Raw genomic sequence first — 24,888 nt, 5'->3', positions numbered from 1 at the left:
ATTGGGAGACCTAGGCATCTAGTGCTGAAGTATGCACAGCATCCAGCAATTTATGTGGTCTGGAATTCCTTGCTCTGGAATATCAAGAGTTGAGGCTACCCTCCTCACCAAGTCCTGAAAAATCTTTTGGCTGTGCAGTTGACAATGGCTCTGGGATTACCACTTCTTGATATGTGCAAGGATGGACTGATCTTTCACTTGCAATACCTCATTCAAAGGAGACACCTCCTGAGTTGGTTCCACTTACTGTAGAGATGAGAGTTCCCTTCTTGATAGTTCAGGAGATCTAGGTCTAGAACAAGCTACTGAAACAGGTCTCCTAAAATCAAGTCCCCCCAAGAACACCAGAAATTCTACGGATGCTGAAAAATAAGGCACTGGGACCAAGGAAGTGGGTACCAATGTTCTAAGTCTATGTGGATCCCCCGTTTTAGTAATATTTGAGGGGTAGTGATCCAGAGAGTCCAGATACACAGATTTTTCAGGGGAAGGATTTCCATCTTCTTCAGAACAGATGAGGTAAACAAGGAGGAGTCCTCATGAAAGGAGAAGCTGTAGTAGTGGGAATCAGACTAGAATTCACTATCTGGTACCAGTACGGTGGAGTGAAGGCAGTGCAGGAGGAAATAGAGAATTCAGTAACAAAGAGGTCTCAGGTTGCAATATATGATCGCAAAGTTGAAAGGGCCAATGATGACATTGGTACTGTAATTGAAAGCAGGCATAGGATTGGTGCCATGAGATGCTGATTCTAGCAAAATCTCATTGGAGCCATAGGAGCACTAGACATTGGCTACCTTGTGCGACCACTGTGATACCAGTGCCTGGTCATGCAATCTCTGTACCAAGTCATCCAGCATCATTAATACAGTTATGGAGAAGATCGGAGGCAAGTCTAAGGCCAGATTAGCTCCAGTCCAGTAGTGGGATGGGTGCTAAGGGAACTTTTTTAAAAAAGCTTTGAGCTGCCATATATGTCAGATGATCTGGAGGTTTGGGGGCTTTGATGACATGTTTAGAGAAAGGGATCTGTATCACTTCTTGTAGACTTGATGCTTCCCACTACTTCTGTCTCCAGAGGGATCCCTCAAGCCAGAAGATTCAGGTCACGTGTACACTACGGCCACCACAGTGGCATAGCTATGCTGGCATAACCCTGTAGTGTAGACAGAGCTTACAGCAATGGAAGAGGTTTTACCGAATGACAGTAGCTAGGTTTACAGAAGCATTCTTTCCTCAACCTAGCAGAGTCTATACTGACCTAAGCCTGGTGTAGTTATGGTGATGTAGCCATTTGTTTAATTTAATAGAGGATTTATTGGTGTGGTTAAGTATAATTAATGTGTGATGGCTAGGTTTAAATAGGATAGGATCATAGGAGTACAAGGTTGACAAGCATTTATGAGCTATGAGAGTATTAGTTATACAAGCGAAGTAAAGCTGTAATGCAAAGCCTGCAGGCTGACGCCTGTAAGATTTCAGTTTAGCCATACTAGGCTTTAGGCCTAAGGAGGGTTGATGTAAGTAGGTGACCCAGGAATAAGCTTGTACCAGTTAAGATACAAGACTACAGTAAAAAACAAGCCTGTGGGTAATGTTTGGGGAAATATGCCACAATGTAACCATCTAGACCACAAGACACCCAACTGTAACATCATGAGAAATTCTGCAGTAGCTGCAGGTTACCACGCAGACTAGCCTATGTAGATGCTAACAAAAATAGGAGAACTAAGAGGATAACCCATGAAAAGTGGAGAATCTCAAAGTTTATGGGTCGTGGAAGTGAAAACCAGGAAAAAAGGGTTGACACCCTTATGCGTATGTCTAAATCTTAGCAGGCATAAGTGTAACCAAGATAAAAGGTGTTGCCCAGCCTGTGTGCTGGGAGGAAGAAACATACAGGGAGATACCAGGATGATAACCACTCCAGGGTCCACCAGCAGGCGATGAGTGATGTCAGTCATAGGGCTAAACACTTTGCATTCTCTCTCTCTTGGTTATTGTATTTTAGTTTTAGTTTAGAATTTGTTAATAAAGGAACTTGTAATAAACTGGACTTGTTTCTCATGTGCTCCTAGAGTCTCTTAATACTAATAAGATTCCTGATGCTGTAGCCCTCAGGAGAGTGAACCTTTACAGATCAATGTCTTAGACTGCATTGGTTAATCAATACACCCATCCATCAAAAAAGCTACAGTGGATTTTTCACATCCGTGAATGCCATAGTTATATTGAACTAAGTTTTACGCATTGACCAGGCCACAGTAGCATCTTCCACAATCTCTGAAGACAGACATACAGAAACACTTCTCTCATCCTTAGTTTCTGCTGCAAGGAATCTTGGGTCATAGGTCAGATTCATAGGTCAGAGAAAGGATGCATCGATTTTTCAAAGAGGAACATCCTAAGGTGAGATTCCCATGCTCACCAAGTCGTCCTGGTAAATGCTCTCTAAATGGAGCATGTATTTGAAATAAGCCCTTCATCAAGGTAGGTCAAACATCTTGTGTAGCCATCATTTAACAGCATCACTGCCTCACAAAATGGGTAGCTTTTGAATCTCAGGAGTTTATGGTCAGTCACGCTGACTGAATTGGTACAAAAAACCTCCTGGGAAGGAAAATACAAAGTATGCAGTTTCCCCAACAGGAAACTACAAAATTCCTATACTAAACCTAACCTACCACTAACAATTTATAGCTATTTACAGAATAGAAGGCTGCAAAGTGTCCTAGAAGTGAGCTCCAACTTGTAGCCCCAAGTAGTGAGAAGGAACTGAGGGATGCCGCTGGGGTATCCCCACCCTATATGCCCTCAGAAGCACAAGGATACTCAGGGTGCATGTGCCACTCGAACAATTACTGATGATCAGAAGTCTCCAGCTTGAGTGTACTATGCACACCTCAAACAGTAGAGAACATATATGGGCAACACATCTTGAAGAAGAGTTCTAGATGCAGGCAAATACAATTATATAAGTTGTAGTTAAACCAAAATTGTAATGAAATACTTAAAATGTAGATATCTGAATATAGCTATTTTACACAGAGATGTGCAGATGATCTCTGAAAATATTACAATACTAGTGAAACGTGTTGAAGATAGGAATGGGATAAACTCCTTGAAAGGAGTAAATTAAAAATATTGTTTCAGACATCTGAATAAAAATTGCTGTCCACTACAGAATTTAAAGATAGATTTTAGAAGACAGGTATTTGTATTAGTGCCGAGTTTTATGTAGGAGGACAGCAATATCAAGTCTTTCCACACTGTATAACCAACTGTCCTTTTCCCTGCAGAAAAGCCAGTCTACCATAATCATTCCATCCCCAAGATTATTTGATCAGGAATTCTCATCCTTTATTATAACATTATTGCCATAAAGTGATATAAGGAACAGAGCAAGGTTCCTTCCTGTGGAAGAATCCTTTCCAAGTACAGCTAGTTATTCCTGTTGTATTTAGTCCAGGCAACTTAGTTGTTGCAATGTTACTAAGTAACATTCTGCAGTAGATATGCCAAATCTTATTCTTACCCAGAAGTCTCACTCCTACACCTACATTGCCTTACCAAGAAAACAGACAAAGTGTTAGAATGCATTGCTGAAAACTTGAATGATACTCAGGGTCTGTTGCAAAAAGTAATGATGTATTAATATATCAGCCAATAATTGCTATGATAATGCCCATCAATGGTAAAAAGAGGAGAGCTTGTGCCATCTGTAGTTTTGATTTCATATAAATCTATCTACAACCGGAAGAACAACTGCTTGGATGCAACCAGTGAGAAAACAGAACAGAACAAAACAAAACAAAAAACACGAGTTACCTTAGAGATTTGCAGATACTGACGTGAGAGAATACCTCTGTTTAGCATTTATACCAACTTGACACCCAGCCAATGTTCCATCTCTACCCCCTCCATTTTTTTTTTTTTAAACTTAGTGCAGTACATTTATACATCAAAGGCAAACAAGAGGGCCTTTAATCCGAAGGCTACATCTGAGTAAGATATCCTCTATGTTGATAATGGTAGATACTGGTGACCAAATTGTTGCTTTTGCAGGTTTTTTCTATATGAAGCTCTAATAGCAACTAAATTACATATTAGGAAGTCTCATTAAGTAAGCCATAATGCCTCAGGAAAAGGTCTGATGTGTCATAATTAAGGTTATGGTTCTGTCACAGGTATTTTTAGTAAAAGTCAGGGACAGGTGGTGAGCAATAAACAAATATTCACGGAAGCCAGTGATCTGTCCTTGACTTTTACTATAAATACCCTGGGAGGGACAAACGGAGCGCTGCCAGGTCTTGCAGCTGCTCCGGCCCCACAACTGCTCCTGTAGCAGAAGTTGACTGCTGCTGCTCTAGCCCCCGAGGAGCTGACCCAGCCCTGGCCAGCTGCTTCGGCAGCCCCCACTTCCAGCCACTGCTCCAGCAGTCCCAGAGTTGGCCACTGGTCAGCTCTTCCAGTGGCTGCTGCTCTGGCAGCCCCGGGGCAGACAGCTGCTCCCACCCTGCTGCAGATGAAGTCCCAGAGGTCCTGGGAAAAAAAAAAAAAAATATATCACGGAATCCATGACCCCCATGACAGAATCATATCCTTAGTCACAATTGATAGATAGTTGATTTAACTCCAAGAAATAGGATGTTTTTTGTTTCTTCCATGGCAGTCGCAAGGGGGCAATAGTCTCACCTAACATTCGTTAAAAGCAAGGCTTCAAAATCCATCACCTGCTAGATGTCAGCAGAGAATTATTCAGAATCATTGCTCAGATTATAGGCAAAGGAACAGACTGATTCAAACAGAATTTAGAGTTTTTAAGGGGGGAGAATTACTGGAGATACAGTTCTTTAACAGGAGTTCTCACCCACTGACTTATCTTGAGGTAATTTCTTACAGAAAGGAGCTACCGCAAAGGTTTCAAACTGAATTAAGTCACAGCAGTCTATACAGTGCAGTACAGAGGGGATTCTCCTTTTCAATAGGGGGTTAATTGAAGATTACACCTAAGAAACATTGCCTTGAGAAACAGGCTACACTAGTCTCAGTCCCTTCCCATTCAGAGGTTCATAAAACATAAGCCTGACTTCACACAACTATAGTCAAGATCCTATTAGAAGTACACAAAAGTAACTTGGAGGTTCTTTATATTAAAGGACTTTTGCTGTTATACCAGCTTTCCCAGGCTTCTTTGTACTCTATAGAAGTAAAAATCCCTGTGCACTCCTTTTATAAGACTCTCATCCATCCTGGATGATTTGATTCTTACAAGCGGTTGATTCTTACAAATGGAATATTTTAGGTATAGGAATGATTTTGTCCCAGTGGTTTTGAACACTATATGTGGGTGATTCTTATAAATGGAGTGAACTGTATTTGTATTCAGTCAAATAGTAATCCAAAACATGCACAGACAGTAATGCAAGTGTCAATCTGATCCTTCTTATGATGTGATGTTTAACCAAATTAGGCAACTATTTGTACTCTAGAACTGTACAGTGTGTGTCAGTAAATGCAGGAACTAGAAAGGCAAAATTCAAGATACTCCTCAAAATAAGCCCTCAAAGTAACTGAGCCTTGAGTGCATGCTGCAGGGCTCAAATGCCACATTAATGACTTCTTTACAATGAAATATTGTAGAAATTAATTCGGATATATTTGAAGAATAAATTAGTGCATCTTAAGCCTACATCTGTGATGCAACCCGCTGTCCATTCTTTGAAAATGCACTTAGTCATAAGTGCCTGTCAAACTCAAATACAGCATTGATACTGAACTATTTCTATAGTCAAGCAATTTGAATTGAACAGACTGCTTGTATTGTACTATTTTAGCTCGGACACCTACCTGTGCACTATGTAACATCAAAAATGGCAGCAATCTAAGAGTTAAAGATAAAGTAGCATTACCAAATTGCTGACCTAGATGCTAAACTGATGATGCAACAACAGGACCTACTGGGACAAAGTTAGGAACTGCAATTCTTCAACCTTTGCCATGAAAGAGCTGTCCTTGTATCTGAAATTAAATGCAGTTACATGTTTGACTACCCTGTGAGATAGGAAAGCACAATTATTAAGCTGCCAAATCTCACTCCTGTCATGAGGTCATTTTTTGGAGCTCAGCCAAACAAGATTCCTGCCAACAGCCTGTTCTGTCCAATGAAGATATCTATGCTGACCATTGCTGCAGATAGATTCCTTCCCAAAAAATGCAGGAAACCTATTTTTAAAAAAATATCAAAATTGTCCACATTTACAGCAGATTGAATGACTTCAATAATCAATACAAGTTGTAATCACTCTAGATTTGTGTTGAAATAAGATTTCCGTTTGGTTGTTTTTAAGTGTGATAGATTATAAATACTTGTATATTCATGGCACACTTTGTATTAATTTATTAGCATTATGAATGTTGTAAGTAAAATCATGCATATTTAAAACTAGTTTAGAGATTGATATCTAATGATTATTGTAAATGCTGTGGAATAATGTTAGTTTTAAAACAGAAGAAATTTTTTTTTTTTTAATAGCCTGCTCAATTTTATTTTCTTCTGATGGCATTCACAGGATGCTGCCAGCTGCTATTGGTATTTGGACATACAGAAAAGAATATAAGCAACAAATGATATATCAGAGATGTGTATAGTATTTAATTTTAACAAATATTACAGTGCCTCTGATAATTTTGCATTATTATTTCATAATATCTAGATAGGACTGTGGTTACAACATAACATTAGCCCCATTTGAAAAATTATGTTTTATAAAGCAACTGGAAACCTTAATCATAATGAAGAAGTTTATTGTGTATTTTGTATTACTTAGCACAGTTGGTGTTGATTTTTAGTTACAGACTTACTCACACTCTAACCACAATAGTTTATGTAATATAAAACTACATGCCTTAAAATTTATCTATTTTCCCACAAAGATTGAAGTAATCCTTTTTCAAGCTCCTTGCAAAGACAAAGACAGGTGAAAAGGAGGTGAGAGTATTCCTGAATATTATCAATTACACATATAGTCAAAGGCACCATGTTCTGAATATGCACATACTGTTCAGTTACCTACAGGTAAGCACTTCAAGGACAAAAGTGTAGTATACTGTCCCTTAAATTGGCATTTGCATGTTCTCATTATTACTTAGAATATTTCCATCACAATCAAGCATTTTAATGTTCTACTGCCCACCTATACAAGAATGAACATATTTAGACTATTAACTTACCTAGAGTGATTCAACTGCACAGACAACATTTGGACTTCAGTCTGTATCCAAACTGATCAATTACTCTAAATCCATATACAACAGAGCACATATGGTTTAACTACTTAATCTGGTTAAGTGGAATCACTGTTTTATTATTTCATGGTACTTGTTCAGTCGGATAGCTTTTAAGAGTCATCTTATTTCGCATGAAGGCCCCTGAGGAACTTCAAGCATGCAGGAGTAATGTTGTACAGCTGAATACAGTACGAGGCAATCTAAAGATTTAATATATCAAATAGTCAGTTTCAATTAATTTTACATTGACAAGGCTTAACAAAGAACGAAAAACTGTTAGAACTCGATAGTTTTTATCTGAGTTCAATAGGTAGCTTATTTTTACTGTTTGTAGCTACAACAGAGTCTGTTTCCCACAATCAGTTGTGGTTCATGTACAGTACATTAAAATTGCAGACTTGTTGAGACTTGAACAGTGAGATCGATGGCTTATGGTCAACTGCCAAGTAGTGGAAACTTTTATTCCAAATTCATGGATTTTTCAAGGCTATGTATTTCTATAATGAGGAGGGAAGCAACTGTAATAACTCCTACATGGGCTGAGGCAGGGCTTTATGCTTGCTACACAATGGCTTTCTTTACAAGTACCCCTTCACACACAATTGTGCTTTTCACCCAGGAAGGAGAATGTGTCACTGGAGTTTATGCTCAGCAGGGACCACCATTCCACCTCCAATCGTAGGAATATACACTTCTAAAGACAAGTAACTGGACGGATAGAATTATTCTAAACAAAAGCAGGCTGCTTTCCCCAACCTTACTGACTAGCCATTGTTTATAGAGTGACTCCACATATGGGTTGAGGACCTGAACGTGATGAGCAGGAGCCTGAGTCCCCATTTCCGCTCAGTCTATGGCAGTACCGGACAGGGAGAGTGGCTTCAGACTCCACCTCCTCCAATGGTATTGCAGGAAAAATGAAAGTGGAGGGAAAACAAGAGAAGAATCCAGTTTATTGTCCCCACTCAACCTTTCAGACAGTTAGGCCAGCAGCTATTAGCATAGAGTCAGCCCCTCCTCCCCCATCCTTATTGAAAACCAAATGCCACTTTTGGCTCAATAGGGGGGAAAAAAGTAATAGACACCCCAAACCAGAAGAGGAAAGAGCAGCACACAAAACGGGATCCAAGAAAAGTGATATGAGAGGAGGCAAGAGAATTATATAACTATAATCTCCACCTTAAAATTAAGCAGTTAAAATTTGAGAACAATCAGTTAAAGAATGTTTATTCTGTCTGATCATTACATAAATACTATTGTTACAATTAACATCTAAGATTACAGCATTTTAAAAGGTAAGTAAAAATCTTTGTTTTCTCTGTGTGTTTGACAGCGTTGTGTGTCTTGTCAGTTCTACAGTTTCACCTTCCCTCTGGATAGTCAATTTCCCCAGTTGTTAGTGCCAACCTTTCAGAATACAGTGGAGAAAACACATTTTGTCGTAGAAAGTGTAATTTAAAGCCACAGAAGTTAGTAGAGGGTTCAATAGCAGTTGTAGATGAAACCATTCAATTCATTTAAAAAAAAACGGTTAGATTTACGTGAATAAAAGTGACCCGTTGATTAACATCAATAACGATATGAAAACAGAAAAAAAAAATTCCCTAAATTTCCATCGTGTATTTGAAAGTATAGGTACCTGGGGTATAAAAATCAAACAGGTGATCAGGACCCTTATGAAGGATATCAGACTATTTTTTTTTAAAGCTATTCAACTTTCATGAGACTGAGTAACATAAGGGAGAGTGATAAAGTTAATGCTTCTTGAACTGCTAAAAAGGTCTGGAAGAAGCCAGAGATAAGAAAATTGTTGCAAGAGCATCGTGGAGGATTCTAATGTTTATCAGGACAATTGTCACTTGAAGTACCCCTTCAGGCTTGTATTGTACTAAATCGCCAAGATTCACAACAAAGAAAATGATGAAGGGGGCGGGGAGGAGGGGAGAAAAGGTCAATCTAAACATATATCTGAAGTACAAAACCTCACAAGGCTAAAAAGGTTGAGTGTATAGCATTATAAAACAATTTTGGAATTTCTGTAATTGGTGACAAGGGTTTTCCTTCCTACTAATCCGAGACAGCAACAAGTTCTCTCACCCATGCATTCTCTACCCCTGAAATGTTTGGTCAAACTATCTTTATAGTCCTCTATCTGAATATGATGAAAGCATGCACCCACCTGGCCAGAAGAGGCATGCATGATATTCCAAAGTTGCAGTTACAAGCCATCATGTTCTTAAGTCTGTTGCTTCGAGGAAGGAGGGAAGGACCAGACTCACCTTTCCAAACAGGCTGTACCAAGCCTGTGTTAAAAAGCCCTAACACGGGCGAGGGACTGGATGGAATTCACTCTTGCAGGTGAAACAGAAGCCCCAGCGTTAGTTTATTGGGTGACATTAACATCATGCTGGGGAGATGAAGAAATTCTTCAAGACAGAGAATTTGTTTCACAGTGATCGAGAAGAGAGCATGCCAAGCAGCAGGACGTTCTCCCCAATGCAGCCACCCTCACCTGTTTCCAAGACGGACTCGATCAGCCCTGAAGAGCAGCTGCAAAAACGCCGGCTATCTAAGGAGTGCAGACACTTGCCCTGTACTTCCCCTGTCCACTCGCATACCCCGCAAAGCCGCCCCCGTGCTCACACTCCTAGTACCTCCAAGATCCAGAGTCACCCCATTGTTCCCCAGTGCCCGTGACTCACCTGCTGGCGGCGGTCCGTGGGTTCGGCGAAGCGCTGCAGGCGGGCCGAGCCAGAGGAGCCCGGGGCGACCGCGGTACCCCCGTGACGGGGAGAAGGCGTGGGATCGGGGTCCCGCTCCCGGCGGAGCTCGGAACGCAGCTCCAGGTAGCAGCCCAGGGTAAGGAGGTGCAGCGCAAGCGAGAGCGCGAAGAAGCCCAGGAAGAGGCGCCAGCTACCTCCGCCGCTGCCCCGGCGGCCACAGGCGCAGCCCCCTCCGTCAGACCGGGGCGCCGCCTGCTCCCTACGCTCGGAGCTCATGGTCAGTACCACCGCAGGCGAGTCCTGCGAGGAAAAAGAGGATTGGCTACTGCTCCATCCTCGCCCGAGGAACCCCAAGCCGGAGCCGCAGCCAGGCTGTGCGGCCAGAACAGCCACATGAAGCGCCCGGTCAGGGGGAGGAGCCCGCAGGGGAGGAGCCGCCACGGCCTCAGACACGCCTGGCTCCTTGTCCAGACAAGGCCTGGAGGCGGGGCAGCTAGGGGACTCCGCCTTACCTCGCCAGGCCTCTATTTAACTCTTCCCTGGCGGTTGGGCTCTGGCGGCTTAGGTTTGCCTTTATCTCATCCTCATTATCCCGGGGAGAGGAATCTGCCTAGGAGCACAGGGTACAGCCTAGAACCCAGGACTACCCCCTCAAAAACAGAGACCTAACTCCCTGCTTAGCGCCCCCTGCTGACATGGTGGCAATTAAAAATTATTGTAAGTTTTTACAGTCAATCACTGATACGTTCTTTCAATCATCAGGAGATTTTTGTCTGAGAATATACATCTTACTACTAATAGTAAATCAGACAACGAATGGTGGCAAAACATGGAATGTTGGTGCTAAGGGAGCTCTCAATTAGGATGCTATCTAAGGCATGATGAAGGGGCTGGAGTAACAAGCAGAGGCTCACAACACTGCTCTAAAGGTTTTTCCCTATAGTCCAGGCACATATACTTGCCACAAAAGACTTTCCGTTTAATTTCCCACTGTGAGATATGTTGAGTAATATAAAGACATAGGCTGGAAGAATACTGACAACAGCTGTAGTTGCCCCTCCAAATGTTATTTCCTTTTGGAATTACATCACAGTCAATGTCAGGTAAAGATGCAGATCACCTTGTCCAGAAAAGCAAGTCTTAGGAAGAAATGATCTGAAGCTTAGGATGCATACTATTTCCCTGTTGACACTGCTCAAAGCAATAAAAATATAAAGCAAAGCTGAAATATGCTCTTTTTTAAGAGCAGACAAAGATCACGTTATTGGTAGCACTGCCGAAAGATAGCATGATTTAGCAGCACGGAGCCCACCCTGCAGGAGTAGTGGCTAGAGGGGACCTGCAGGGACAGCAGCAGGTGAGAGAGACAGAGATAGCAGCAGAGAGTAGGGTGACCAGATGTCCTGATTTTATAGGGACAGTCCCGATTTTTGGGTCTTTTTCTTATATAGGCTCCTATTACCCCCCACCCCCGTCCCGATTTTTCACATTTGCTGTCTGGTCACCCTAGCAGAGAGGGTGCCAGTACTTACCCTCAGCAGTCAAGACATATCTATGTGCATGGGTAAGCACAGGGGCGGCAGGTTTGTATAATTTTTGGTGGTGCCCAGAACGGGTCCAAGTCCCCCCACCCCGGCCTTGTAAGCCAATATATATTTTTAAAAATAATGTAAAAATGGACTGGAAACAGTAAGCGTTTAACAGTTTCCCTATATTGCATAATGGGGGGGGGGATGAGGGCTCTGGCTGGGGGTGAGGGGCTCAGGGCTAGGGCAGAGGGTTGGAGTGTGGGGGGATGAGGGCTCTGACTGGGGATGAGGGGTTTAGGATATGGAAGGGGCTCGGGGCTAGGGCAGATGGGGTGCACAGGGGTGAGGGCTCTGGCTGGGGGTGTGAGCTCTGGGATAAGGAGGGGCTGGGGATGAGGAGTTTGGGGTGCAGGCAGGCTGCCCCAGGGCTGGGGCCAGAGAGTTGGTCACCACAGTCCCCCCAGCCCTCTCCGCCCCCTCACCCCCCGGGCAGCACCTTCACCCTGAACCATTGTCATTGCACGTGCTCCTAGGGGCTGGGCCCCTCTCAGGTCCAGGAAGCCCCCTCGCCTCCCCAGTGGTGGGTGCCGGGGTGGGGGGGAAAGGGCTGCCATCACATGTATGCCTCCTCCCTCCGCAGGTGCCACCTCAGCCTGCTGCCAGCACCACTCCCTTTTGTATCCAGCAGCAACTGGCGAGGGAGTACAGCACAGAGTTGCTGCTGGATACAAAAGGGAGTGGTGCTGGCAGCAGGCTGAGGTGGCACCTGCGGAGGGAGGAGGCATACATGTGATGGCAGCCCTTTCCAAAAATTAATCATGATTAATCGCAGTGTTAATCGCACTGTTAAACAATATAATACCAATTTAAATGTATTAAATATTTTGGATGTTTCCCTATATTTTAAAATAAATATGTTGATTTCAGTTGCAACACAGAATACAAAGTGTACAGTGCTCACATATTATTTTTATTACAATATTTGCACTGTAAAAATGGTAAACAAAAGAAATAGTATTTTTCAATTCACCTCATACAAGTACTGTAGTGCCATCTCTTTATCATGAAAGTGCAACTTACAAATGTAGAATTTTTTTGTTACATAAATGAACTCAAAAACAAAACAAAGTAAAACTTTAGAGCCTACAAGTCCACTCAGTCCTACTTCTTGTTCAGCCAATCACTAAGAGAAACAAGTTTGTTTACATTTACAGGAGATAATGGTGCCCGCTTCTTATTTACAATGTCACCTGAAAGTGAGAATAGGCATTCGCATAGCACTTTTGTAACCGGCATTGCAAGGTATTTATGTGCCATATATGCTAAACATTCGTATGCCCTTTCGTGCTTCGGCCACCATTCCAGAGGACATGCTTCCATGCTGATGATGCTCATTAAAAAAATAATGTGTTAATTACTTAGTGACTGAACTCCTTGGAGGAGAATTTTATGTCTCCTGCTTTGATTTACCTGTATTCTGCCATATATTTCATGTTATAGCAGTCTCGGATGATGACCCAGCACATGTTGTTCATTTTAAGAACACTTTCACTGCAGATTTGACAAAAACGCAAAGAAGGTACCAATGTGAGATTTCTATAGATAGCTACAGCTCTCAAACCAAGGTTTAAAAATCTAAAGTGCTTTCCAGAATCTGAGAGGGACAAGGTATGGAGCATGCTTTCAAAAATCTTAAAAGAGCAACACTCTGAGGCAGAAACTACAGAACCCAAACCACCAAAAAAGAAAATCAACCTTCTGCAGGTGGCATCTGATTCAGATGATGAAAATGAACATGCGTCAGCCCACACTGCTTTGGATCATTATCAAGCAGAACCCGTCATCAACATGGATGCGTGTCCTTTGGAATGGTGGCTGAAGCATGAAGGGACATATGAATCTTTAGTAGGGTTACCATACATCTGTATTTTCCTGGACATGTCCTGCTTTTTAGTTGTTAATCACCGTCCGGGAGGATTTTTTAAATATATATAAATGTCCGGAAAATACGGAGGTATGATAACCCTACCCACTGCCCTCTCTCCTCTTGGGGTGTCAGCTCGCTGCAGCCTGCGGATTGCAAATCCCCTCCCCCCGTGCTGCTGCAACCCTGCGCCCGCGGTGGCGTCTCTGCAGGCAGCTGCAGGGGACCCCTGGCCGCTTCTCCCTCCTTGGAGCATTCCCCATGGCTCTGGCAAAGCCTCAGTCTCCCCCCTCCGTCCCGGCCATGCAAGAAGCCCCCACACCAGCGGTCCGTGCAGCCAGGGCTGCCTCTTCCCCCTCCCCCCCCCCCGCGGAGCCGGTGCCGGGGGAAGTTTCTCGGTGAGCAGTGGCTGCTCCCGGGAGCCTGAGCTCCCCCACCAGGGAAGGGCCCACGTTGCAGCACCTCCTGCAGCCACCTGGCCTGAGCTGCCGCAGTTTCGCTGAGTCCAGCTGGGAGCGGGGTGGAGGCTCCCCTCAGCCCGGGGGCATGGCCTAGGCCACGCACGCAGCACTTATCTGCTCCAGCCCGGCCAGAGAGGGAGCCTGCGGCTGGGGTGCAGCCTCGCAGGTGGGAGCGCGCTGGGGCTGGGATGCCCAGCTCGGGGGCAGGCCCGGGGCCTGAAGCAACTTCCCGCCCCCCGGCTCCGGCTGCTGCTGCGCCTAGCCAGGGGTGCAGGGACTGGAGAGTGGGGGGAGCCTGGGGAGGAAGTGGCTGTTTTGGGTGGCTGCGAGGGAGGGGGAATGTGGCGAGCTCGGGTGAATGTGGCGAGCTCAGGGGAGGAGGCGGGGCTGGGATTTGGGGAAGGGGGCCAATAGGGCAGAGAGGGGGCAGAGTTGGGACAGGGACTTTGGGTGGTGAAGGGGTTGGAATGGGGGCGGGGAAGGGGCGGGGTTGGGGCGGGGCTAGGGGCCCCATGGAATGTCCTCCTTTTTCAGTGTACCAATATGGTAACCCTATCTTTAGTGCATTTGGCACGTAAATGTCTTGCAACGTCGGCTACAACAGTGCCATGCGAATGCCTATTCTCACTTTCAGGTGACATTGTAAACAAGAAGCAGGCAGCATTATCTCCTGCAAATGTAAACAAGCTTGTTTGTCTTAGTGATTGGCTGAACAAGAAGTAGGACTGAGTGGACTTGCAGGCTCTAAAGTTTTACATTGTTTTGTTTTTGAATTAAATTTTTGGTACATAATTCTATATATGTAAGTTAAACTTTCATGATAAGGAGATTTCACTACAGTACTTGTGTTAGGTGAATTGAAAAATACTGTTTCTTTTGTTTTTACAGTGCAAATATTTGTAATCAAAATAAATATAAAGTGAGCACTGTACACTTTGTATTCTGTGTTGTAACTAAAATCAGTATTTTTTAAAATGTAGAAAACATCCAAATGGTATTCTATTATTGTTTAACAGTGCAATTAATCATGCGATTAATCACAATTAATTTTTTATATTGCGTGATTAATTGTGATTAATTTTTTTTAATCACTTGGCAGCCCCACTTTGCAGACTCAAGCAGACATCACTGCATCTGCAACACTAGGTAACATTTTAAATGTTACTTATTATCACAAGGATTAGAAACTTACTTAAAAAAACTGAATGGTTGTCAGCTCTCTGGATATTTGGATTTCTCTTAAATTCCAGCTCCTGAGGCATGGGATCACATTAGAAAAATCTCACTTTCATTTAAGAAAAGAAGAAAAGTTGCCAATCCTCATGGTTGTGGAGAAAAGCTTGAAAATTTAACCCTCAAAGTACTGTAATGACTGCAAAAGGCAAAGAAAAAGAACTAAAAGTTATAATTAAAAAAAAAACCCTCATAATTTTTAAGCCACTCATTTTTTGGCTTGGGATTCCCAGTACAGCTGACGTAGTTACATGACTTCAGGAGTTAGGGCCCAGATATTTAAAGCTATTTAGGCATTGTTGCACGCAGCATTGCAACACCTAACTAATTTAGGAGTCTAAATCTCATTTTCAAAAGTACTTTAGGCACTTAGGAACCTAAATCCCATCAACTTTCAATAGGATTTTGGCTCCTATGTCTAAATCACTTTTTAAAATGAGATTTAGGCAGGGCTGGCTCCTGGTTTTTTGGAGCAAGCAAGAAAAAAAAAAAAAAAAAAAAAGGCCAGACTGCCGCCCCTTGAAAAGTGCCGCCCCAAGCACATGCTTGGAACACTGGTGCCTAGAGCCGGCCCTGGATTTAGGCTCCTAAATTAGTTAGGTGTTGCAATGCTGAGCGCAGCAACTCCTAAATACCTTTAAAAATCTGGAACTTTGTAATATAGATAGCAAAGTGACAGGCTGGGCCTTAGGTCTTGCAACTATGAGCAGACCACCACATAAATATCTTTACAGATCTGGGTATGGCCGTTCTGATGTTCTTAATATTTACTGCACTCTCTCTGCAAGTGTTGCCGGGTACAGATGGCAGATAACTCCCAACACTACAGATTTTCAAAAGTTTTATTGTTTTAGCATCGAGGAGACCCAGTGCCCAGAATATACTCACCGTACTGGGACTGGCTGAACTAAAAGCTAGCTGTCCTGAAACTAGTCTGATCCACTTCAGACTTTTATTAATATCTTTATGGAAACTTTTTTAGGGTGTTTTTATCTTTTTCACTCCAGCAAGGTTTGAATCTAACAATGTCTATTTATCTTGTTATCAGTGGCATCAACTGGGGTATCCTGGAGAAGTACCCCTTCCACATCAGCTCACCTTGATGAGGAAGAAGAAATTGATATGTTCTCAGATCTCTACAGGACCCCCGAGTTTAGGGTCCATGAGACAAGACAGTGGATGGAGCACATGTTGATGACAGGCAGAAGGACTGAGAGATATGTAGATAAGTCCAACAAATGCTCCTGAGACAGCAAATGCAAATACTGCAAAGCATTATGGAGCCAAACTCCAAAAGACTTTTATCCAAGCAGCCATTCCATTGAACAGACAATACCATGTTTCCAGACCCTGTCCAATATAACCTCCAAGATGCCAGCACAGTGTGCCACACTATCTCTTCCACTCAACCCCAGTGGAAAACAAGAATTTCTGTCAATATACATAGAATGACCTGTGACCAATGCAGGAAAGCACAGCACCTTGCACTATTAAAAATGGTTTTAAATGTTTTTTTAAAGTCTTTTTATTGCTCCTAGTGGATCGCTAAAATGTATTTATTTTGATTCACAAAACAGCCCCCCAAATCAGTATTCCTTCTGAAGATTCATACAGTATGCTAGCAATTCAGTTATGTAGGGTTACCATACGTCCGGATTTTCCCGGACATGTCCGGCTTTTTGGGCTCCAAATCCCCGTCCGGGGGGAAATCCCAAAAACCCGGACATGTCTGGGAAAATCGGGACATGCGGGCCGGCGGCCGGCAGTGCCAGGCCGGGGGCTCGGGGGCTCGGGAGCCGGCGGTCAGCGGTGCCGGGCCGGGGGCTCGGGTACCGGCGGTCGGCCGGGCCGGGGGCTCGGAGGCTGTGGGCTTGGGGGCCGGCGGTCGGCCGGGCCGGGGGCTCGGGGGCCGGCGGTCGGCCGGGCCGGGGGCTCGGGGGCCGGCGGTCAGCCGGGCCAGGGGGCTCGGGGGCCGGCGGTTGGTGGCCGGCGGTGCCGGGCCGGGGGCTAGGGGGCCGGCGGTGCCGGGCCAGGGGCTCAGGGACCGGCGGTCAGCCGGGCCGGGGGCTCGGGGGCCGGCGGTCGGCCGGGCCAGGCGCTCGGTGGCTGGCGGTGCTGGGGGCTCGGGGGCCGGCGGTCGGCGGTGCCGGGGGCTCGGGGGCCGGCGGTGCCGGGGGCTCGGGGGCTGGCGGTTGGCCGGGCCGGGGGCTCGGGGGCCGGCGGCTCGGGGGCCGGGGGCTCGGGGGCCGGCGGTCGGCCGGGCCGGGCCGGGGTGCTCAGCCGGGGACCCGGGGGCCGGCAGTGCTGGGCGGGCCGGAGGTGCTCGGCCGGGGGCCGGGCCGGGGACCGGCAGTGCTGGGTGGGCCGACCCAGGCTGGAGACGCGCCTCCTCCCCCCACACTCCCCTTACCTTCTTCAGGGGCTGGGCCGGGGGCTTGGGGGCTCGGGAGCCGGCGGTTGGCCGGGCCGGGGGCTTGGGGTCCGGGGGCTTGGGGGCCGGCGGTCGGCAGTGCCGGGCCGGGGGCTCGGGGGCCGGCGGTCGGTGGGGCCGGGGGTGCTCGGCCGGGGGCCCGGGGGCCGGCAGTGCTGGGTGGGCCGGAGGTGCTCGGCCGGGGGCCGGGCTGGGGACCGGCAGTGCTGGGCGGGCCGACCCAGGCTGGAGACGCGTCTCCTCCCCCCACACCCCCCTTACCTGCTTCAGGCTTCCCGCGAATCAAATATTCGCGGGAAGCAGGGGAGGGGGCGGAGTTGGGGCGGGGACTTTGGGGAAGGGGCGGAGTTGGGGCGGGGGGGCGTGGGCGGGGCTGGGGGCGGGGCCCCATGGAGTGTCCTCCTTTTGGAGGCTCAAAATATGGTAACCCTACAGTTATGGTTCATACACAAGCACATTACAGTTTAATCATGACGTGACACATAACACAAAGAAGCACATTATGCAATTATGGTGCTCTGTCAAAATGTGCTCCGAAGGCCTCCCTCAGTCGTATAGCACCTCACTGTGCTCTTGTAATTGCCCTTGTGTCTGGCTGTTCAAAATCAGCCAACAGTCTGGTAACATCTCCCTGTTTACCTCACAAATATTATGTAAGATACAACATGAAGCACAACAATAGGAATATTTAGCCCATGAAATCAAGCCTTCTCATTAGACTTTTCCAGCACCCCTTCAATCTACCAAATGCACATGCAACAGGCTTGGTAATATCAGGATTCAGCCACTAGCAACAATAACTTAGGGGGCGGGAAAGAATTTTTTATTTTCCTTTTTAAACAAAAGATGGGTGAAGTTGTAATTCACTCCCAGCATGTCCACTCCCTAGCATGACAAAGAGTAGCCAGGAGCTCAATGACCTTTTTCAGGGTTATTTTACAGTTTTTTTCTCTACAATAACAATAAGATTGTTAGAGACAGAAAAGCGCTATTAGGTCATTTAGTCTATCTCTTCCTCTATGCACCAATGCAGAATTGTAACCTATTGTAAAATTAATAATGGTTTCTTCACTAGTTTTTAACATCCCAAGTAATAGGGCTTTCCATCCTTTCCCTTAGGAGGCAATTGCACAGCCTGATAACTTTCTGTGAGTGAGATGTATTCCTGATGTAATTCCATCCCTTTCCTTCCAGCTGCAATCCTGTGTACCACCATAGATTGTCCATTTCCCCCCTTGCTATTGTCACCTTTCAGATATTTGCAGACTGTTAAATCCTCACTCCATCTTCACTTAAATCTGTCATGTGCCAGCAATGCCCCTCAGCCATGTACATTGGCCAAACCGGACAGTCTCTACGCAAAAGAATAAATGGACACAAATCAGACGTCAAGAATTATAACATTCAAAACCAGTTGGAGAACACTTCAATCTCCCTGGTCACTCAATTACAAACCTGAAAGTTGCAATACTCCAACAAAAAAACTTCAAAAACAGACTCCAATGAGAAACTGCTGAATTGGAATTAATTTGCAAACTGGACACCATTAAATTAGGCTTGAATAAAGACTGGGAGTGGATGGGTCATTACACAAAGTAAAACTATTTCCCCATGCTAATTTCCCCCCCACACACACTTGTCACTCACACCTTCTTGTCAACTGTTGGAAATGGGCCATCCTGATTATCACTACAAAAATTTTTTTTCTCCTTAATTGATTAGCCTTGTTATAGTTGGTATGGCAACACCCATTTTTTTCAGGTCTCTGTGTGTATATCTATATATCTTCCTACTGTATTTTCCACTGCAGGCATCTGATGAAGTGGGTTTTAGCCCACAAAAGCTTATGCCCAAATAAATTTGTTAGTCTCTAAGGTGCCACAAGTACTCCTCATTCTTTTTGCTGATACAGACTAACACGGCTACCACTCTGAAACCTGTCTAGCTTGGGTAACTCTTTTAATCCTTTATCAGTAGTCAGTCCCTCGCCCACATGCTTTTTCTGTGAACTTCCTTCAATTTGTCAATATCTTTCTGGTAATAAGGGCCCTAGAAATGAAATCAGTATTTCTAGAGTGACTGCCCCATAGCCACTGTGACATATCAGTAAAATCCAGACCAATGAGTAGCTGTGTCATCCTTGCTCTGTAACCTAGCTGTGTCATCCTTGTAACCTGGCATGCCCTTTACAATGCTGTGCTGCTGTAGCCTCCAACCTGGACCGCTCACAAACAGCCTCCAGCGTGTAAGTCACTCCCAGCTATGTCTGCATGTGCCTCAGCCAGCCAGCCACACCTTGGCTTTTATCAGTTTTAAAGATTACCACACATCACAGAGTATGTCTTCACTAGCAACGTTAAAGTGCTGCTGCTGCAGCAGTGCTACCGTGACAGCACTTTAACATGGCTGTGTAGTCACGGCACCAGCGCTGGGAGAGATGGTGCAGCTCTCCCTGCTGGAGTAGCTCCCAGCACTGGTGCATTCTCTACACTGCCACCTTACAGAGCTGAAACTTGCAGCGCTCAGGGGGGTGTTTTTTCACACCCCTGAGGGAGAAAGTTGCAGTGCTGTAAAGTGGCAGTGTAGACAAGGCTTTAGTCTCAGATTTCCCTGAAGAAACATATGTCCTGTAGTGCCCAGCACTCTTCTAGACAGTATAAATATATTAAGTCCGTTATGCCTTTACAGGAATAATATACACACTACTTGTTACCCCAAATGCAATTATCCAAACACTTCAGTTTAAACACTTTGGATGAGATAAAACAATCTTATTAACTGCAAAGAGAGATTTTAAGTCAGTACAAGTAATGAGGCATAAAAGTCAGAAATGGTTTGCAAGAAAAATACAGATAAAATGTTTTACTAGTGCCTAACTTAACAAACTATATAAGATTCAAAACAAAGTTTTCTCACCACATGCTTTCATCAGTCTTACTGACCAAACTCTTCAAGTCAGGACCCCTCTCTCAGAATCCAAGAGCTGCTTCCTTTGCCTCTTCAGGTGCAATGAATGTGATTGGCAGGGAGAGCAAGGGTGTATTGCGGTGCCCTGCTTTTTATTCTTCCCCCCTACTGTTTGTTCCTCACACCTTCTTGTCAATTGCTGGAAATGGGCCATTTTGGTTACCACTACAAAAAGTTTTTTTTCTCCCCTGCTGGTAATAGCTCACCTTAACTGATCACTCTAGTGTGTATGGTAACACCCATTGTTTCATATTCTCTCTCTGTGTATATATATATATCCTCCTACTGTATTTTCCACTGCATGCATCTGATGAAGTGGGTTTTAGCCCATGAAAGCTTATGCTCAAATACATTTGTTAGTCTCTAAGATACCACAAGTACTCCTGTTCTTTTTGTGGATACAGACTAACATGGCTGCTACGCTGAAACCTGCTTTTTATAGGTTCAATCCTCCTCTTGAAAAACATTTTCAGCTGGCAGCAATGAGACAGATAGGTAGTCTGTGCGGAAGGAAACCCCATGCTGTTTCTTTGCTAAAATGTAGATTTTTGCCCCTGCCCCCTTTCCTGCCAAAGTATGGCCACTCAGCAGGTAATGGTCCATCAGCCTTGTTTACATTTGGCTGAGGTGTCAGCTTGCCCTTTGTGTCTGAGGAACTTGCTTGGCCACTGCCCACATATATCTGGAAAACATACTTTTAGTCCTAATTTCAGCTTATGTTTATAACTTCACATACAACACTGCTACGTGCATTCTGACATGATATTACTCATCAGCAAATTATGAGTTTTTAAGTGATAACTCATAAAGCATACCTTGTACAAACATTATTACAATAGCACGTAGGGTGTGAACACAGGGACATATCCTGTCACAGCCACAAGCGCTCCAACCTTTTATACTCCATGATATGATGCCTCTGTGCACATGTGCCATATTTGCTGATCCCAGAGATTGAATCAGGGATCTCCAGACCTAAAAGCATAAGCCTCTATAGTGTCAGCTAAGGATGCAGGATTTTAAGGGTAAAGCTGTAACAGACCCCCTGTGGATCTGGCAGAGGGAGACACTCAGTACATATTGAGCAGTGGATTACATATGCTGCACCCAAGCTGCATTCTTCTCGTATTCTCATAGGTTTGGTTGAATTCTTTCACTCCTCTTTTCCACTTTTCCACTCATATTCCTGACAATTCTTCAGCTCCCAATTAATCTTTTCTCCTAGCCTGTTCCCTGCCTCTCCCACTCAGGATTTCCTACTGCTTTCACTCCATTCTCTTCTTCTCCCCAGTTGCCACAGAAGCATTCAGGCTTCCAACTGCCCATGCAGCCTTTCAGTGTCAACATTCCCTCCTTTCCCTTGTCAAAAATAATCACTATGTTTGGAAAGCTATGTATCCACATGTGATTACATGTGCACCCCTTGATCACATGCCCTTTGTCCTTGTTCAGACAGATACATGCAACCTCTAACTAACATTGACACATGTAATTAGGGTTAGATAGTTTGGAAACATCTACTCGGAGAGATGGTGCTGCTACTTCTGAGAAGTCTAGGATTTGGGATCACAGCAACAGCTCCTTTGCCTCTCTGCCCCTAAATAGAGACTAAGTTGGGTGAAAAAAAGAGTTTCTATTCTTATGTGGCAGAGATGTGTCAGGGGCAGTGCAAACCCTTTTCACACATAAGAGCTAATTTTACTAATCTTCAGAGAAAGTACAATAAATGCCTGGCGGCGAGGGCAATGGAGGAAGGGGGACACTTTTTAGCACAGAGGGCAGAATCAGCCACTGAAGAGCTCCCTGTGTCCCCTTTTACATCCACCTCCCCACCACATATTGTGACCACATCTACATGGGCAAAAAAAAGTGCATGTTTCAAACAAGTTATTCAATGGAAAATCAGTCAATCACCGTAGACACAGCTAAACATCCCAAAATCATTTAAGCTATTTGCATGGAAGCCTGAAGGCTTCTGATTAAGCTCAGTATTGCCAAGCCCAAATGTTCGAAAGTCATGAGTCAGGATCCCAAAAATCCTGAGATTGGCTAAAAATATCATATAAGTAAAAAAAAATTGTGGTCTTTTCATTTGCTTTCTGCTTTTTCAGCCCCGGGCCACCCTTGGATCACATTTTACTGCTGAGGGAATTCTGCACCAAAAAAAATTAAAATTCTGCACACAATATTTTAAAATTCTGCAAAATTTTATTTCTCAATAAATAAATGTGGAGGCTCCAGCATGGAAGTGGGGAGCACAGGACACTGGATGCATGGAGGTGAGAGATCGCCCTTCAGCCCCCTCTCCTCTGCAGGGCACAGACTCGACAGTGAGGCTGCGTCCTACCCTGACACAGCACAAGGGTCAGGCCTGCCTCAGCAACACCTTGGGATCCTGCACCTCTGTCCTCCCCTGTCCTCAGTCCAGCTGGGAATAGCTGCTGAGCTGTGCGCAAGGCAGGAGCCACGAGCTATGGCGTCTCCAGAACCTCATTGATTTACCTCTTTGCTGGCCTCTCCGGGAGCCTGAAACGATGCGCCAGTACTGTTGGAGAGGGGTGTTTGACCACTCTTGCGGCTCCTCGTTAGAAAGTTTTTTTTCTGCAGGGAAACAAAGAAATCTGCAGGGGACATTAATTCTGTGCACGCACAGTGGCACAGAATTCCACCAGGACTAACATTTGTAAGCTTTCCTCTGCAATCAGGAGGTCTAGAATTTATTTTTTTTTGTAAAAGAAAACTGAGATTCTTACGTACTCCCTTGTCTCTAGTAGCGAGCGCTTTGACTGAAACAAGAAATATTGTGCGTTTTGTGATAAAACTGCAGGAACTGGTCACACTGTAAGCTAGCTCAGTCGAAAAGATCTCACACCTTTTCTATTCACATAGGCCCACAGAGTTTACCTGAAGCTTCTTTTCCTGCGTGTGGCACTCCCCTGTGCAGCACCGACTCCTCAAGGCTCTAGGAATCACCTTTCTTGTTTTGCTGCTCCCTTAGCAGGGCAGTAACTCCTTGTATCCCGCTGGGGCTCTCTGGTGACTGCCATGCCCTTCTCCATGTTGCAACACTCTCTCAAGAAGCTGTTCCACCTGGGCTACTGACTGCACAAAGGATGACTGTCTCCCTCCTGCCTCCAGCAGGGGCATTCAGTGCAGCTGCCTGCCTGGCACTTTCCTGCAACCAGCTCCCCGGGCCCTCCCCGCAGAGCCGGCTCCAGGGTTTTTGCCGCCCCAAGCAGTGAGGAAAAAAAAAAAGCCGCGATCACGATCGGCGGCAGCTCCACCGTGCCGCTTTCTTCTTCGGCGGCAATTCAGTGACAGGTCCTTCCATCGGAGAGGGACCGAGGGACCCGCCGCCGAATTGCTGCCGAAGAGCCCGACATGCCGCCCCTTCCCCTTGGCCGCCCCAAGCACCTGCTTGCTGGGCTGGTGCCTGGAGCTGGCCCTGCCTCCTCGCACTAAGAGAATCAGCAAGGGCTGTTCACTCAGTTTCTCTCTTCTCTCACTCTGCCTGGCTTGGTTGGCTGCCCCTTTTACCTTCTCCTTTCCCTCCCTCACACCCGTCCCCTGGACACAATTCTTCTCACACGCTTGACCTGGCTGCTATTAACTTTCCCTTCTGCCCCTCCTCCCCGGAGGTCCTGCTGCTGCCCCAGCACTTTCCTCAGACCCCTCCAGCTCCCTAGAACTGCCACAGAACCTTTGGCAGTACCAGGACCTCCTCCCCCGCCCCCAACTGCCACAGAACCTTCCTTCCTCCCCCCACCTTCCACTGAACCTTCCGCCCACCCCCAACTGCCATGGAATCTTCTGGGCTCCCCACAACTGCCACAGAATCTATTAAAGAGACACCCCACTGAATTAAAACAATCCACCTTCTGGGTGAGGAAAATGCTATTACCACATTACACACCTCCCCTCCACCCTGGCACTTACACACCCTTCCTACCATGCATTAAGGTTGCAAACAGATGAATATGCAAACAAATTAATAGATAAAGCCTAATAATAATAATTAATAATATATAGCTCTTAAAATAACACTTCTCATCCAGGGTCTCTATCGCTAACTGTCAGACTTTGCAAGTAATTTTAGAAGGTATTTTCTTTCCTTAGTCTGCATCTTTCCCCATCCCAGCCCTGTTTTGCAGTCATTTCCCTTTGCCAGTACAACATCACTTAAAAAAAAAAAAACAGCCAAGCTTTATTGAAATTAAATTCTAATCATATGACAGTATTGTTTTTGACAAAAACAGAATTACTCAATGTAGATTTCCTGCCCCATCATTGGCACTACTATAGATTTCCATTCCAGCACTGTATCAAGTGA

The 24,888-nt window shown here is 45.2% G+C and overlaps 1 protein-coding gene across 6 annotated transcripts in view; it reads right to left on the bottom strand.

Annotated features, from left to right (window-relative positions):
• EDA (ectodysplasin A) overlaps window positions 1-10,397 on the bottom strand; it is a 191,469-nt gene extending 181,072 nt beyond the window's left edge. For all 6 annotated transcript variants that reach the window (XM_054040681.1, XM_054040682.1, XM_054040683.1 and 3 more), the window contains exon 1: window positions 9,993-10,397. In XM_054040681.1, coding sequence (XP_053896656.1) covers window positions 9,993-10,289 — 297 coding nt within the window. In that variant the 5' untranslated portion in view covers window positions 10,290-10,397. The remainder of the gene's footprint in view (window positions 1-9,992) is intronic.
• Window positions 10,398-24,888: the final 14,491 nt, after the last annotated feature.

Source organism: Malaclemys terrapin, chromosome 9, assembly GCF_027887155.1.
Source record: "Malaclemys terrapin pileata isolate rMalTer1 chromosome 9, rMalTer1.hap1, whole genome shotgun sequence".
NCBI classification, from domain to species: domain Eukaryota; kingdom Metazoa; phylum Chordata; order Testudines; family Emydidae; genus Malaclemys; species Malaclemys terrapin.
This window is presented reverse-complemented; position numbering and strand designations above follow the sequence as displayed.